The sequence below is a fragment of the Elgaria multicarinata genome, chromosome 5 (genome assembly GCF_023053635.1).
Source record: "Elgaria multicarinata webbii isolate HBS135686 ecotype San Diego chromosome 5, rElgMul1.1.pri, whole genome shotgun sequence".
Taxonomy (NCBI): Eukaryota; Metazoa; Chordata; class Lepidosauria; order Squamata; family Anguidae; genus Elgaria; species Elgaria multicarinata.
Window position 1 is genome coordinate 54,989,536 of NC_086175.1, and position 18,236 is coordinate 55,007,771.

Here is an 18,236-nt window from a genome sequence, read left to right on the forward strand (position 1 = left end):
TACAATGTTCCTGAAACATGAACAGCTCATCAAAATGATTTAAGATCCCAATTCTTAATCCTACCTCAACTTTCCCTAACTTGGCGCCTTCCAGATGTATTGGGATTGTAACTCCCAGCACCCCCCACCCCAACCGCAGAGTTGTGAAAAGTCCGTGCAATTCAGTGGGGCTTTCTTCCACATGAACTTAGTGAAGACTGGAGTGTACCCTTTCTCTCGCCCACCTCTGCCATCATCAACCATGACTGACGCGCCTTTCTTTCCCACTCACGTCTCTCCAGTGGAGGCTGGTGGCTCCGAATTCGGTGGGGCTGTGAATCCAGTCAGAACTGTAAAGGAGCTATCCACGGTCCTGAACCCATTTGGAGGGATACGGTTCAGCAACTTGGATAGCTCCTTTAGAGTTCTGATTGGTTCTGACTGAGAAGGGATCACAGCCCCACCGAAACCGGCGCCACCAGCCTCTACTGCTCCTCTCCCCGCCTCCACCATTTCTTGCCCCCTCTGATTACCAAACTACTGTCTTTCTTCCCTTCTTCCCATCCTCCTTTACCACATTAAATGCCCTTCTACCCACAATCCACTGCTCCCCACTATAGAGGCAGATCCCACCCCCACCCAAGTAATCCCATGGCGTTTCAGTCTTGTTCGGCGCTTCTTCCGGTCAACTAGTTTTCCTCACTAATGCCTAATGTCAATCACATTATCCCTTATCCGCCGCTCCGCAGTCATTAGAGCAGCATGACCCCACGGCGGCGGATTTCATGTTCGGCCGAATCATTCTTCCTCTTTTTCTATCTCTATGCTTCGCTCACACAACGGCTCCCGTCCTCCGTCTCACGGCAACCGAGCCCCGCCCCTAATAAACGTCACTATCATCTAGCTCCGCCCACTTCCCCCTCTATGTCTGCGACCCTTGAACGCCGAACGGGGGCGGGAAGAGCGAGACGGCGGGCCTATGGCGCGTTGCGCCTGGAGGAGGGGGCGGGGCCCCGGGGGAGGGGGCGCGACCGCAGTTAGTGGACCTGCCCGCCGCGGCGCGTGCCCGCTCTCTCTCCGTCCCTCCCGCCCTCCGGCTCTCGCTCTCTCTCTCTCTCTCTCCCCAGCTCCAGCGCGACCCGGGCTTCCTCCGCCGCGGCGGTCATCGCTCTTGCTGCGGTTCGTGCGTGCCCAGCCATGCCCAACATCGTGCTCTTCAGCGGCAGCTCGCACCAGGATCTGTCCCAGCGCGTGGCCGATCGGCTGGGGCTGGATCTGGGGAAAGTGGTGACGAAGAAATTCAGCAACCAGGAGACCAGGTGAGGGGTGAGGGGCGGCAAGCACGCAAACAGGTAGATGGTAGGGCGCCCCGTGCTCCTGCCTCCGCTGCACGGCATTCCCTGCATTTTCAATCTGTATATAATACTCCAGTGACGACAACAAGAGTCCTCATATTGCACTGATCGTGCAACGGGTGTGTTGGAGGAGAGATCTGTCTATCTTGAGAAGGCGAGGGATGAAACTGGTTACGATTATGTTAAAACTCATGGGCAGCGTGCCTCTCCAGCTGGCTTAAGCGGCTTTTACCTTGAAGTCTGGAAGAACTACTTCCTGTATTCAGTAATGCAAGCTTCACACTTTGCTTGTTAAGCATGCGTGGAAAGGGAAAGGGGTGTGTGCAGAGAGGGGAAAGTTGCCCTTCGTGTGGCAATAACATCGTTCCGATTGTGAGCATGACATAGGGGTTAGAAAGCTCTCAAGATGTACTGCATTCAGGGGAGCTTGGGTGCATGTTGAAGGAACACTGGCCGCTCTTCCTTTGCCCCATTTCATAAAACATGCACACACACACACACACACACACACACACACAAGTAAGTAAGTTCTCAGTTCTTTTTGGCCCGTGTGCACTTTTTCCTACCATAATTCTGAATGTTTAGTCTGAAGGCTGCCTTGTATGAGCAGCAAACCTGGGACAGCAGCTGTAGACTGCCCCATCTCCTGAAAAGTGTGCCTATGTGATATATGCCTTTATTTTAATGTAAAGTTAACGTGTTTGCTTTAGTGTATTATTAATGTATTTAAAAGATAATGTGTATGTCTTCAAAAAGATAGGGTTTTTTCTTTCATATTTTAAGGGTACACATCATGGGATGGATCCAAATTAAGGCATGTGTAAGTCAACTTCTGTCTCCCTCCTCCTGGCATCCCCTTCAGCCCCCTGACAATGCTACACAGAGGGTCAGGGCACCTTGCTGAATAGGATGAGCTGTGGTGTGAGCCGGAGGGTGGGGATCCTCAAAAATTGGGCAGAGGCACTTTCTGTGTCAATAGAAAGCAGATCCTGGATCCAACTCAAAATGTCTTTAGCCCTAGTTTTAGAATAATTGTCCTCAAAGTATGCCTGGTAGGGGAGTCAGTCACTAGCCTACTTTACAACAATCTTTGCTTTGCCTATAAGCATGTGTCAGAAGCGTAGAACTGCCCTTTCCCCCTTCAAACCCTGTTCATGAGTAGGACAAAAATGTTTTAAAGGCACTAGTGATTTTAAGACGTCATCAACATCAACCCTGCAGCTGCTTTTCGGTCACATGGTCTCCTCATGTATGGTACTAGAAATCAACCTTTCAGATCTGTATGTATGATCTGCAACAGCTCATGTGCAAAATCCCATGGAGTTTGTTATTTTGTAAACACATTTGAATCTGTCCTTTTCCTTTCTGAATCCTAAGATCAGGGGTATCGACTGTATCTCTAGAGTGAACAGAGTGCAACGCTTGGTTGTCTGTGTGCAAAACCTGCTATATGGGAATCTCATCAAGTTCGCTGTCTTGCTCCTTTCTCTCATATCCCTTGGTTTCTCCTAACCTTGCACTGAAGTAGAACAGAAGGTGCTTCTCAGAAGATGTGGGCATCTAGCTGTTTCTACTTGAGATGGAAATAGTTAATCCTCATCTCTACTCTCCTTTCTGATCGTCTTTCATTGTGGAGGATTCAAGCATCTTTGTCAAAGTAGCCCTTCAGCAAAAGAGCTCTCTCATTTTCTCAGCACCCAAATCATAATGTTTAGTTTCTGGAGAAAATTTAATTCTTCCATTAGATAGCTTTGCTATTCAAATGCAAGTGCTATGTCATAGGCACCAATTGAATAGTGCCTGTGACATAACTGCTGACAGGTAACCTATCTTTCTTGTCATACATGGTTGGACTATTTTTGTAAAGGCTTTGAAAGCCTTAAAAATGCTGAGCAAGTGTTGCCTTGCTTTAGAATTCCAATATAAGAATACTTGTCAAAATCTAATTTTCAAGGGGAGGAAACGGGACATTTTGCAGTTGCTTAGATCCTCCATGTTGGCTTTAGACAACTTTTTGGCAGTTTTACCTTTGCAGCAAGTCCAGCTAGAAGGATTCTCCAAACTTATTGTGAGGTTGTGAGGCTTGAGTTGGACACAGCAGAGATGAAAACAAGCGTTTTCAAGTTCCCTTTTTTGCTGTTCGCCACATAAGTGAAATTGACAGCACTCCCTTTAAAACAGAGGGCAGCAAGGTACTGTATGCCTCTGCATAGTTGTCTTCTCTGTAGCAGGGCATTCTTCCTTGCCCCCCACGTCAACCCAAATAATATATACCTTGTTTTCTAGAGGTTTTGCAGGAGGTCCTAAGTTCAGTTCCTGGCAACTACAGGTAAGAGGATCAGGTAGCAGGTGATGGGAAGACCTCTACCAGAAACCCTGAGGAGCCACTTCTGGTCAGAGTAAGCAATACTGGGCCGATCATCCAAGGATCTGGCGCATAGACCTATGTTTGGATGTGATGCTATGAGGGACTTGCAGGAGGACAATACAGTTGAGACACACTTCTTTGAATTGTTTGGATGAGCCCTAATTTGTGGATGTTTTCAGGGTGTTCAGAATATTAACACTCTAGTTCTTCACACTGTATTAAAAAATAATCCTAACTGTTTTCAGTCATACTTAGCACTAACTCATGCCTCAGTTAGAAGTGGGATGCTAGCCCATATTCAAACCACAGTGGTTGGGCTGCATCCTTCAGCAGACCCTGTCAAAATTGCACGCTGCTCTTTAGAGTTAACATATATATATATAGGGATCACTATGGCACTCTGCTCTTGCATTAAGGCAAATATACATTCACAAGTGGTTGAAGGTACCGTATAAATCTCAGTGATCAAGTGACTACAACGGATAAGTGAACTTGGTTGAGTTCAGACTACAGAGTTACTCAGAAAGTTGGAGAGTTTATTTCCTCCCAAACTGGTTTCACCTGGAAATGTTTTACTGGTTTTCTAAGACTGATGGGACTAATGCAGATGCTACTACATGGAATATTAACCAAATGAATACTCCTGAATTTGCTTGATTATAACATGGATGTTGGGAACTCTTGCACTCCTCATTCTAAGCACACCTAAGGCTCTTTGAGTTCAAGAATATGTTCTTAGCATTTCAGCCTTAAGCTGTCCTAAAAAGACTTAGAGGGCAACGGCACTGTTACTTGCTCTGCCTCCTTTAATTTTCCAGCATGTGACCTAGCCTGGGGCTTAGAACATGCACTGTGTGTGTACTAATCACTTCTGCTTCACATGTGCAAACAAGAAGCTTATTGCTTGTGTTTCTTCAAACATAAAAATCACCAGGGGGAGTGATGGCTCCAAATGGTATGATGGTGGTTGTGAAAACCAAGAAGAAGATAAGACAAAGTTGCAATAATTTCAGCAACTGTGCATATGGATTTATTTCTGATATAAGTTTGTATGGCTACTTCCTGTGTTCTCATTCACTTTTAAGTTCCACTCATGTGACTGTTCTTTTTTTCTGTTTATTGCAACCTCTCTTTTTGTGATGGCCTGTGCCACTAACCCGTGACTAACAGAAGTAGTTACTGTGCTTCAGTTAATATACATGTGGCCCTGTTGTTGCACATACCATGCAAATGAATAGTTTCTGATTATTCTCAAAGTGGCAATTTGTGTGAACAAGATGCCTGTTTTTTAACACGTCTTAACTGTTGCAAAGGATACATGTGGTCAAAGGATACTTAATAGAAAGAACTGCATGAGAACAGAAATGCATTAGATATCTTTTCTAGGGGTAGTTGTTGGTCAGAGAAAGCAACATATTCATAGTTCTTTCTGTTCTCTGTTATTTGGAATATCTTTGATCACTTGGTGTTGCAACACCATGTTCAGTATTTGCTTGCCACTCTTACTTTTTCTGCCCCCAAAACATTTCAGTACTTTAGGGCTGCAATCCTATTCCCATTTACCTGAGAGTAAGTCCCATTAAACACAGTGGCTGAGTTCGGACAACAAGCTTATCAACTGGTGGATGGGGGGGGGAGTAATAAGAACAGAATGGGAAACAACCGTTGATTAGCATGACGTCCCAACTCAGCCAGTGAGTCTTGTTTCTGAGTAGACATACCTAGGATTGCACTGTTGACTACCAAGTTTTTTCTGCTTTCAATAATTAAATGTCTTTAGGAATTTCTTTAGCTGGACTCCACATTAGTATTTTATATTGAGTCCCTCTTTACTTTGGATTCATGCTTGAAATGTTTTCTTTGCTGTCAGTGCAAATCCATAATGATAATATTTTCAATCAGAATTAAATTTAAGACTTAAGGGAATAATCAAATTATTGTTTTTTAAAAAAACATAATCTCAATATTTATTTGTGTCCAACCATTCCCTGAGGGTATTCAAAGAGATTTTTTTATTCTCACAACAATCCTGTGGTGAGGATTAGTCTGAGAGATAGTAACTTACCTAGTCAACTATGAATCTTATTGAGTATTGGAACTCTTGTTTCCCACGTTCAAGCACATCATTACCATCACTGATTTAATTTCAGATATTTGAGCAGTCCAGGGCAACAATTTGACTTTTTAATAACAAATGAAATTTTGCTAGTGGCTAGAAGTGGTAACATACCTTAATATGTCTTACAAACTTATATTTTTCTACCACATAATTATGTGGCATGGAGTTGCAGCCAGTCCTCGCTAGTTAGCATGTGTGCCTGGAATGGAACACGTGTTAGATTTTTCCATATTGCTTTTAAATTTAAATACCATGAGTATGTTTATGTAAATGTATGTAAGAAGCAGTCCATATTTTCCATTAAGAGTGGTGAGGGTTGAAGCCATAGATGGTGCATTGAAAAATGGGGGGGGGGAATAGTTCAAATGAAATTGTGCTCCTTTCTCAGATTAGCAAAATATGAATTTGCTCATCTGGATTAATAACTCTAGAATCCTTGCTTACTGCAGTTGTTCAGCTCTTATCGCTACACAGTTACTAGAGTTTGCAAGTGTGTGTTCAGCATTACGCATTAATAGAAGTGAACAATTAACCAATTGGCTCAGTATTAAAATACTGGTAATCCTCTCACAGAAAAATTCCAGTCGCTTCCACATAAGCCCTGAGGCAAATGCCTGTGTACATTGATAAGCCTTGCCCTGCGGGTCAACAAACTCTTGTTTGGTTGGACCAGCTTAGGGGATGAGTTCCAGAGTCAATAGTCTGCCAGTGTGGCCAGCTCTCTTAAGTTAGCCTCTTTGAAAATTGTATATGTGTTATGTATAGGCATATTAATACAATATGTACATATCAGGTAGTGTGATGTACATACATGGTCCGAACTGCATGGTGTTTGGGTAGCAGTTGTATTTCAATGAAAACTCTTGCTTTTGAATGGTAATGAAGTTATTGTTTCTTCAGCGCAGGAGTGCGCAACCTTTTTGGCTCCAATGGCTACATTGGGTGTCAGCTGGTATGGCGGAGGATGCGCATATGCAAGCACACATCATCGTTCTCATGCACACTCACCACAGCAACAACAGATCTTGATCTTTATTACTTTTATATACCCCATAGCCGAAGCTCTCTGGGTGGTTTACAAAGATTAAAATACTGAACATTAAAAACCGATATACAAAATTTAAAACCATGAAAAGCATAAAAACTGATTAGATACAATATTCTTTTAAAACAACTATTCTGGGTCAGTTAAAAACTCAACATATGCTGTTAAATCGTGCAACAATAGCATCTATTCCATGTTACAGCTTCAAGGTAACCTCACGATTAGAATACTGCAATGTGCTTATGTGGGACTACCTATGTGTGTGGTTCAGAATCATAGAATAGAGTTGGAAGGGGCCTATAAGGCTATCGAGTCCAACCTCCTGCTCAATGCAGGAATCTACCTTAAAGAATACCTGACAGCTGCATCTTTAATACCTTTAGTGTGGGAGAGCCCACAACCTCCTTAGGTTGGTTCCATTGTCATACTGCTGTAACAGTCAGGAAGTTTTTCCTGATATTTAGCCAGAATCTGGCTTCCTGTAACTTGAACCCATTATTCCGTGTCTTGCATTCTGGGTTGATCAAGAAGAGAATGCAGCGGCTAGGGTGCTCACTGGGACACCTAGCTATTCTCACATAACACTTGTGTTAACTGAACTGCACTGGCTGCCTGTTAGCTACCAAGCCTGTTAGCTACTGAGGTTATGTTATTGTCCTATAAAGCCCTCAACAACATGGGACCAGGATACCTAGCAGACTGCTTTTCCTTATATACACACAGACAGCATTTAAGATCTTCAGAGGAGGTCTTGCTGGTCATTCCAAAACGAATGGAATGTCGCCATGAAGAACCTCAGTAGTGGCCCTTCTCTGTAGTGGCGCCTACTATCTGAAAAACCCTCCCTTATGTGGTTCAGGAGGTGGAAAATGGTAATATCCTTTAAACACCTCCTGAAAACACAATAGTTTCCCAAGCATTTGGCAACGTATGATGAGTTTTAATCAATCCTGAATTTGCGTTATGGTTTGGCTGGTCACTGAAAGTTGGTTTGAGAGAGAGAGGTGGAGTGGCTAGAGTGTCAGACTGGGAGTTGGGAGATCCGGGTTCTAGCCCCCACTCGGCCATGGAAACCCACTGGGTGACTTTGGGCCAGTCACAGACTCTTAGCCCAACCCATCTCACAGGGTGGTTGTAAGGATAAAGTGGAGACGAGGAAGATTATTACTGCGGCCTTGGGTTCCTTGCAGGAAAAAAGGTGGGATATAAATGCAATAATAAATAAATAAATAAAAAATATGTTGTCTGTGTATACTGTCTAAATGTTTTGTTTTGTTTTAAATTTTGAATATTGTATTTTTAATATTTTTAAACTTTGTGAACTACCCAGAGAGCTTTGGCTATGGAAATGTAATTAATAATAATGATAATAATAATAATAATAATAATAATAATAATAATAATGATAAATAATTCCATTCTGTGATGGCTTCATTCTTACATAATTACACAATTTTACACTATATTAAAAATGAAAACTCACTGTCCGAATTGAAGAGAAGGAATGACTGCCCTTCCCTTCCTATTTCCCCTCCACAAATAGATGATTGTGCTTTTGCAGAGACACTCAGACTCTGCATACAGCCTCAGTTCTGTTGGTTGATCTTTCCAGCTTAGGAAGAGCCTTACCTGCATTTTCTCCTGTTGGACCAGGGCAATTCCTTATCAGTAGCCTAACTTATTGCCCAAAAGTAGAAGCAGTTATTGCCTGGTTCTGGAGCAGGCTACAGACTTAACTTTGTTTTTTGTTGGAACCTGTGATCCATTAACCAGAACCTGATGCAAAACACATAGAATTAAAGAACTCCAAAACCAGAAATTAGTTTTGAATAACAACTAAATGGAGGTCACACTCCTTTTGTCTCCGCTGAACATAATTACTGTGTGACGCCACGCCCCCAATTCTAACATTATTATTATTTATTACATTTCTTTAAAACAGACTTTCCGAGCTGATTGTACCTCCGCTTGTCTATCGAAATGTGTTCTTTGGTATGCCAAATTACCCATTCAGACTCCCTACCCTCAATACATAATGAATATTACAGATTTCAAATGGAGGAAAATCTTTACAGCCCTACGATTTCAGTCCATGAGCACTGCTATAATCTCAGAATGCTTTCGTCCTTACGAACAAAGAGTCTGCCCATGTGCCCGAGAATCTCCCTCATTATCTGCTTTATTGCCCAATTTACGAAGATTTAAGAACAGACTTGTTCAGAGACTTAAATCTGCCATTAGGCAGTTCTGATGGGTATTTGATTAACTTCTTACTGGGGGATAGATTGCGCCAGGTTTCTGAAAAGGTGGCCCAGTTTTCCTTCAAAGCAGCAAATTTAAGGAAAGAAATTTGCAATAAGCTGATCTGTATTGATGAGTAAGCCATTAAAGTTGGGTTTTAACATTATTTTAAACTGATGTGTATTTTATTTTTGTTTCTATGTGACCTGTTTCTTTGTAATGGCTTTTGCTACACAAAATAAAAATTGTATTATAGGTAGTTACGTATACCGCCCCATAGCTGAAGTTCTGGGTGGTTTACATAGGAAATGAGAAGAAGAAAGAGCTAGCAGCTCTGTCCAATGAGGAATGAAGCTCTAGACCATTTGTCAAAGAAGGGAATTTCTGTGAGCTGAAAAGAGAGGTTGAATTGTGACTTGTGGCTAAATTGTTTTATAATGTTTGAGAGCCTCTGCCTTTTAGAAAAATATGAATGCTACTGGCTTTGAGCCACAGCATATGGTGTTTGATCTGTTTTACAGAGAGAAAGGTGTAAGCGAAGCAGGTTAGTAGGTCTTAAGAGGAATTCCTTCTTTGGATAACACAGGTTGATGGGGAAGATGATTTTCACAAATGAAATGCTTTTTTATTTATGTAAATCAAATTAAATTTAACTAGACTATAAATTCAGTTGAAAAGTGTTTTTCTCCTTTCTGATGCATGAACCATATCCATAGGCAATGCATTCCCATCAAAAGCATTGGCAGAAGAACAGACTAGCTGAAATAGTGGCTAAATTTGATCCCAGTAGAGATGTAATCCCCCCCCTCTCTCTATATATATATATATAGGGTGTGTATGTCCTTGATTTTAATAATCAAGTCATAGCTTTTGTCATAAACTTTATAAGATAGTACCAACTTAAAGCAAAATCAGTAAATTTAAAGCTATACCGTAAGCACCTATTGTGTGTTTAACGTCATCTCCTTTGTTATCTACTTGTTTTGGCACTTTTTAACTGAGAACTTGAAGTGAACTAACAGTTCCAAACAGCTGAATTTGATAAATTGCATAAAACAAACATAAATGTTCTGCTCAAAGAAGTTCTGGTTTGATTGCCCTTTTATCTGTATCGTCACTGCAGAAGATTGTTTAAACTTGGGGGATGGGGGAAACCCTAATGGTTAATTAGTAATTTTGTCCTTGATACATTTGGAATAAAGTGAATTTTTGTAACCATCTAACTGATGCAAACTCTTGGCAAAATTAGGGCCTTTTAAGTTCCATTGAAGAGTAATGCCCTAAATCAGTGGGATCTGTATTCTTAATTCTGGCTGAATTGTGGCTTGTTTATTCTGCCAGTTTACTTTTATCTCGGAGCCATTTCATATGACATTTTTAGGTATGTACTTTTTTAAAAATGTAGAATTTATCTTATTGGTACATATGACAAGCTCTTGCAACTTACTCTTAAATATTTACTTTATGACTAGAGATGTAAACTTTCCAGAAATTTTGAAGTCATGGGGGAAAAAAACACTTTTTTTTCTGGGGAGGAGGGGTTCGGGGGAAAACGGAATTTTTTGGAAAAATCGCAATAATGCAATATTAGCACTTTTTACAGATTGAAAGTCATTTTGTTACTTTAGAAATATAAAGTGTAATTATGTCCAAGTTGGTTTGGCATAAAATTATTACATTTGGTATATTAAAAGTACATTGCATTCAAACAATTATTACAAATTGGTTTTTTTACTTGTTTTGGTAACAAATGGAGCTACAAGCTCCTGAACTGTTAGGAACACCTGAACTGTAAGGAACCTCTTTGGTTTTGCTAGTTTATGAGGAGCAGGCAAAAAGCAATTAAAAATATCAACAGAAGTAACCACCAACATTAATAACAAAGAAAATTATTTATGTCTCCGCTAGTCCTCCACAATGTCAAGCAGACACAAAGCACCCATTCCCATAAAAAGAACTGAGAAAAGGGGGGACACACCAAGATTCAATAAATATGCATGAAATTTAATCAGACTCATTTCCTGAGCTATAGCTGTCACTATCAATTTCAGTCTCTGCTTCAATGGCAGTGCTCCCTAGAGGCAAAAATGCATCTTGCTCTTGCATCTGAGAGTTGTAGTCTCAGTTTGCAACCCAGGACTTGCTTGTCCTCAGTGCACAGAAATTGTAATAATTTAATCCTGTACATAGTTTTTAGAAATCATTTGGAGAAGTAAATATCTGAACACCTTGTCTTAAACATTTTATTCATCATGCTAAAATAAAACATCCCATAATCAGTTTTTCTTTATTTATTTTTCTATTTTTTGGGGGGGAAGGGAAGGCTTCGGGGGTGGGGGAATGGTGAGGAAACAGGTTTTTTTCTGATTTTTCCCGGGGGTTTTCTGGGCCTTCACATCTCTATTTATGACAAACCCATATTTGTTTCACACAAATATGTGAAAGGGGCCTCAGGTGGACTGTGCTCTGGGAATAAAGAAACTCAAAACTGCATGTATTGTACTAGTTGCTTTGCTATCCATTGTGGGGTGGGGGTGGGGAATAGTATTGAACCCTCATTTGACCATTAGCTGAAATTGTGGAGAACATCATATTCCTATAATATAAAATGTGTAGGGCAAAGGCTAATGATGTTCTATGACCTTTGCATTGAGTTTGCCTAAACCCTCACACTTCATATTTCTCTTCTGTGGCATCCTTTTAATTAGATAACCTATCCTTAATTAGATAGCCTATACTGTATAGGAACACACTTAGACCTTATTCATTCTTAAATATTCAAATACGTTAAAAGAGAGGTGCATAGAGTGTGTAATTCAGGACTATCCCCAATCCTTCCAGGCTGTATAATTACAATTAACTCTGATAATATGTATTATCTTTTGCTGTGGTCCTTACATCCTCTGAATGTAAATTTTCATTTGTGGACAGTAGAGTAGCAGGATGGAATCCTATAATTCTGTAGGACGTGCAGAGGTGTGTACTCATTGTGTTATCAAATATTACACATCAAACTATATCTCTTGCATCAGCATTGGCTTTCAACAATATGGGAAGAACAAAATGCAAAAGCGACATCTAAGGAATTGCGTTCATGGTGATGGCAGCTTGCAGGGTAATTAATAGCTAAAAGTTGAAAAACTACAAAATTTCTAACATTTAAATCTTGGTGCATGGAGCTATGGCAAATAACAATGGCAGAAAAAATGTCATACCAACTGAAACTAGCTAAAGTCAAAATAAAAAAAAAATGATTTTCATAAAATAGGTCATGATTTTATTTCATATACAAACCAGGACAGACACAACAATATTAGTCAAAACCGTTCCTCAGATTATGGAAAAGTGACTAAATGTAATTCTTTATTATGAAGAACTGAAAAGAAAACTTCCAAACAGCCAATGGATTCCACCTATATCTTTGACTGTTAAGTAAAGGGGCATGGGGGTGGGGGGAATGGCCTCCACCACTCCCTCCTGCCCTTAAGCAAGGCATTGGATATTCGGAAGCCTCCAAGGTCAGAGGCTTCCATGTTACAAGGGCACAACTCATAGGATGATACCCTTAATTAATCAATATCAAGTATTTGACATTGGTTTATTTGCCTTGCTTCATTTTAAATTGTTCTCTGTCTGCTACAGACCTTTATTTTGCTTCAGGAACTCTGCCAACCATGAGAACCTGCAAGCTGCCTTCAATAATTAAATACCATATAATATGGTGTTAATTCTTCAAATACAAAGAGAAACAAACAAAAAATACATTGAATTAAGTCATTGACCAAGGGTATCTAAGCCCAGCATTGTCAACACTCACTGGCAGCAGCTCTCCAGGGTTTTTAGAAGGATTTTTTTTCCAGCCCTACTTGGGATTGAACCTGGGACCTGCTGCAGGCAAAGCATGTGCCCCTTCCCATGCAGCAGAATTACTTCCCCTCAGGGGCATGCCCAGAAAAATGGTTCACATGGGGGTGGGGAAACGGGGGGCTCTTCTGAGGCTAGGTACTTTTCACCCTTACAAGCACTAAAATCAATCTCCTTGGGTGTTAAAAGTAAAATGGCCTGACTGTAGTTCATGGATGGGGGGCGGGGGCAGGGTGCTTCAGCTTTTACAAACTTGGGGAATTACACAGGCTACTTGTGTTCTCCAACACAACACAATGATTCAACTCTTTTGGAGGAGCAGGAGGTGGACTTAGAGAAGTGTGAAGTTGTGAAAGTTGGAGACCAAAGGCTGGGAGGGAAGGTCTTCTCCATGGCAAAAGAACCTGTTGTCTATTTTTTTATGTGGACTTAGTTAAGATTATGGCATATCTAATAGTACAGTGATATAAAACAATTGAGGTTCCTGAAAGTGGGCACCAACCCTATAAACAGAAAGATTTATTTGGTTAGTCTATAATACATGTGGAGCCTTAGCTCATGTTTCTACAAGTTGACAATGGTATTTAGAGCACCACTTTGCATGAAAAGACATTTTCTTGGCTTTTGGAGTATTTGATATATTACTGCAGAGAGCTAAGTGAAAAGGCACAGTATATAAGTGGTATAAGCTTAATGTGCCTAATCATGTCATTGTTATGTCTCCATCTTTCTTTCAGCGTAGAGATTGGCGAAAGTGTAAGAGGGGAAGATGTGTACATCATCCAGAGTGGTTGTGGCGAAATAAATGACAACTTGATGGAGCTTCTCATCATGATCAATGCTTGCAAGATTGCATCCTCCTCCCGCGTTACGGCCGTAATCCCATGTTTTCCATATGCTAGACAGGATAAGAAAGATAAGGTAAGCTAGGGGAGGTTACTTTATGAAGATTCTCATTTTAGGAAATTCTCCTGCATTTACCAATTTATGAAATTAGTTTAAATTGTTATAAACAAAACAGAGTTGTTAAAGCTGCAATCCTAGGAATTCTTAGCTGTTAGCAAGTTCCTTTGAAATAGAACTTGTTTCCAGGTAAACCTTTTTCCTCTTATAAGTGGTTTACTATTTTTGATGCAACAAGATGTGAACATCCCTACATCCCTAACCCTGCCATCGCATCCTATTCTGAGTCCTTGGATAATAGTATGGAGAAACTCCATGTTGTTGTTAAATGAAGTACAGAAGTGGTTACCTTGATTACCAAGAGGGTGGACCTTGACCCCAAAGAATTAGTGTCAAGCAAAAGTGTTTAGATCTGCTCTTGTTATTATGTTATAAATAAAAATAAAAGAAGTGAGAACATTTTTATGTGACTAGGTTATATTCAATACAATAGAAATATGGAATAACAATAGCTTAATTATTTGGCCAGGCTGACAGTGCAGACATACTAAATTTATAATATGAGAACAATGAAAATTTTGTTTCTTAAAAATGTTGAAACAGATTTTGAAGTAGCTGAACATCCAGCCTGCTAAAACAAACCTGCCCAAAGTCATCTTGTGCTTACCAGTGCTCACTGCTTTCTACTTGTTTTGCCCTTCTTTTGGCAGGATGACAGTCTAAGGGCTCACTGTACTGCTAGTTGCATAATACATCCAATTAAAAATAAGGTGTTTGCTGAAGTATTAAGAGAAACTGTTTCAACGTTTCTATGATTCTGCTTCTGGCTGGAAGCCTCAAGCATTTAGAACAAAATTGTGTGTTTTTTCCATACTGTAAACTGAAATATGCAGTGCCAAGGAACACATAGGGCCAAGCTGTGCATTAGTAGTGCAACCAGTATAACATAGCTACTGCTGAATGGTGCACTCACACTTAGCAGCATCTGTTACGTAGAAAGCAGGCTTGCGTTATCTTAACCATGCCTGCAATACCAGGAGTTATTTACAATCTAATTAGTCCTCTTAATGACAGCCATACTGCGAAGACAGCATAGGAACTAGATCTTAGTCACTTGAACAATACTGGAGTGTTAAAATGATCCCTGCCTCTCCAACCACCACCACCCCAACTCGTTCCACCATGGGTGACAGGCTGCCTAGGAATATCTCTTCCATTAGAGGGAAGCATGCAGGCTTCAGCCCTGACTAAGGACAATGACATTCATTGTTGGTTAAGGGATGTGAGCATAGGTTGCTTCCTTCAGGCAACACAAGAAGTGGCAAATTTCTCTCCACAGTGGTTACCCATGTAAAGGAAGGTTGAGTCTTCCTTTAGCCTCTGAAGCAGCCACAGAAGAGGAAGGGATAATAGGCTCAGAAGCAATGCTCTTTTTTGGCATGCTCTCTGAGCCACAGTTTCCTTCCCCCCAACTGTTGCTTTGGTGTGAAAGAAGTCTAGTTCTTTTCCAAAGTCATCAGGAGGAGGAAGAGGAAGAACACAAACATTTAACTTTTATTTATTTTAATTTTAAAAATTTGCAGGTACATGAATTTATTTATAGTTATTTATTTAGTACATTTCTAATCCACTCAATAACTAGGTGAATTTCTATACTGGTGGAAGCAAAGGAATTTGTGTCTTCCTGCCCTACTGGCCTACTTAGTTTTTTAAATTATGCAAGATGCACATAATGCTAGTGAGATGACCAGAGCGATAGGTGCCCCTGAGAAATAATCAGATGTGATTCGAAATGAGAGGTGGAATCTTTTTTCCCACCTACACATTCCAATCCTCTGCTTGTCCTAGGATCTACATTATATGTCTTAGTGTTTGGCATGAAAATTAATTAATGTGCAAGACAAGAACTGAGCAAGCAATACCACAAATGCAGTGAAAAAATCCAAATAAAAGTGTATATGTATGTGATTCTTTTCATCAGATGTCGCAGAATACAATAAAAAGCATGTTCATATATACACAATAGATCATGTTATTTCTAATGTTAAAGTAATGAAAACAATTGTATATGTTCTTGCCAATGTTAAACTTTTGCTTCCGGGGGGAAAAACAGTAAAAGGATGCCAACTTCTAGTAAATCTCTGTCTGCTGTATCTTCTATCTCAGTTTAATTATTTGATTCAATTCTGTTAATTGCGCTGATTGCCACACTTTAGTAATCTATTCTTTAATTATAAACATTCTTGAGGTGCAGTGTTTGGCTACCACAATTTTTTGCATCTGTGAACAAATCAGTTCAGGCGTAACAGTCTCTCAAAAGAGTTGTGCTTAGGCAGCCAAGTAAGAGAGTCTTGGGACTTAGTGATATATTATATCTAGTCATCCTGTTCTTAACCAAATACTTTGCAAAATAGGGCAGGTCCATCACATCCCACAACAAATTACATTTCTAACAATACTACCATTACAAATTTTACTCAACCTTTTTGGAGTCTTATAGCCACAATATAATACTGTGTAGATTTTCTGTCTCTTAAATTATGCCAATAGACTTCACTGTTCCATTTAGGAATATTTTATTTCATTCAGATTCCCATATTGGAGAGCCATTAATACTTCTCAAATGGATTTTGAAATTGTTTCCACTTAAAAGATCTCTTTTTATAATGAGATAATATTGTGACAATGTGCCTTTTGTTTCCTGAAAAGTATTTTGTTTTTCAGATTCAGATGTTCTTAAAGTCCCATTTCTGACTTACAAAGTTTCTTAATTAAAAATATTGGAATTAATGAGGGCAATCTCCCCTTTAGTTCTTCAAATTTTATTCCACATACATATTCCAATAAGTCAATAAATCTCACTACCTAATATTTAATCCCTATACATCTGTTGTTTCCAATACTAATTTTTTATTATACATAAAACAGATCAGTGGGGATTTTGATTAACTGATTTTTTTTAAAAAAAATATCCTATTCTTGCAGATGAGAGAAGGATTTGAACATTTCATTAATTTACTTTTGTTGTGTTTTCCCATATAGGACCAAGGTAGATGGGTAAGTGGTACCTTGCAGCTATCTTGATCTAAAATGTACCATGATTATTAGCATCTGAGCTGACCCATTTTGATCTCAAACTCAGTTTCATTGTGTGATATTTAACTACATTTGGGCAAACTATACCTCTTTTATCGATAGGCTTTTGTAAAAGAGCCTGGGATTTTTGCCATTTCAAATAAGTTAGTATTCTTTGCCAATATTACAAAGTACCATATTGAAACTGGTATCAGGCCTTTTCCAATTTAAACAGAAACCTTAAGTAAGACTATCCTTGGAATACTTGCAACTCTTCCAAACTAGGAAAGCTTTACATCTAATAAACTGCTAAAATCTTCTGCTTGTGTATGTAGTGTATTCACCACATATGCAGAGACTATTCCTTTATTATTGGAGAAGTAGAAGAAATTAAAGTCATCACCACTTTTGAGGGATAAAACTGAATACCTCACTTGAACAAGGCCTGAGGAACAAGATCACATTGTCATAAGAACATAAGAAGAGCCCTGCTGGATCAGACCAAGGGTCCATCTAGTCCAGCACTCTGTTCATACAGTGGCCAACCAGCCATCGACCAAGGATGAACAAGCAGGACATGGTGCAACAGCACACACACACCCATGTTCCCCAGCAACTGGTGCACACAAGCTTACTGCCTCGAATGCTGGAGATAGTGCACAACCAATGGCTAGTAGCCATTGAAAGCCTTTGCCTCCAGGAATTTATCCAACCACCTTTTAAAGCCATCCAAATTGGTGGCCATCACTGCATCCTGTGGTAGTGAGTTCCAAAATTTAACTATGCGCTGTGTGAAGAATTCCTCATAGCATGCTAGAAAACTCAAAAAGTGTGGTAGACAAATTCCCCTGGCTAAGGCCAAAGGTTATGCGGGATGCTTGGGATGTAATTGGAAACTTTTCACATTTCAGATGTTTTAAACCTTAAATGTAATTCTAAAAAGGTTTATTGTTCATGTCACATAATGGTGTTGGTATTAATGGCTATGGTGCTTGCTTTTTAGATATTTCTCATCAGAGTATGTAGCTGTAATCCTAAAGTACAATTTGCTAGTAGAGACAAAACTGTCTAATTAAATATTTATGTATTCTAAATACCTGCATTCTTGGGTTCAAGGTGTGAATGGTTTTACAGCTTTTTAAATTTGGCAGTTCACTGCTTTCCAGATGTTTGTTACAAAATCTACACATGTAGAAAGGATAATTTATAGTGGTTCATGAGTTGGTTAATTGGGTCAGAAGAGGTCTGTTTGAGCTATTGGTCTGCCCCATCCAGGAAATTTTCCTA

General features: G+C 39.8%; 1 protein-coding gene across 3 annotated transcripts in view; it reads left to right on the forward strand.

The window, feature by feature from the left end:
- The first annotated feature begins 1,039 nt into the window (after positions 1-1,039).
- Positions 1,040-18,236, forward strand: part of PRPS2 (phosphoribosyl pyrophosphate synthetase 2) — a 32,183-nt gene continuing 14,986 nt past the window's right edge. The window contains exons 1-3 of one of the 3 annotated variants that reach the window (XM_063126384.1): positions 1,040-1,298; positions 13,709-13,892; positions 16,917-16,931. In XM_063126384.1, coding sequence (XP_062982454.1) covers positions 1,177-1,298; positions 13,709-13,892; positions 16,917-16,931 — 321 coding nt within the window. In that variant the 5' untranslated portion in view covers positions 1,040-1,176. Of the gene's footprint in view, positions 1,299-10,469; positions 10,489-13,708; positions 13,893-16,916; positions 16,932-18,236 lie in introns of those variants that run through there. The other 2 variants (XM_063126387.1, XM_063126385.1) reach the window with 2 other exon arrangements.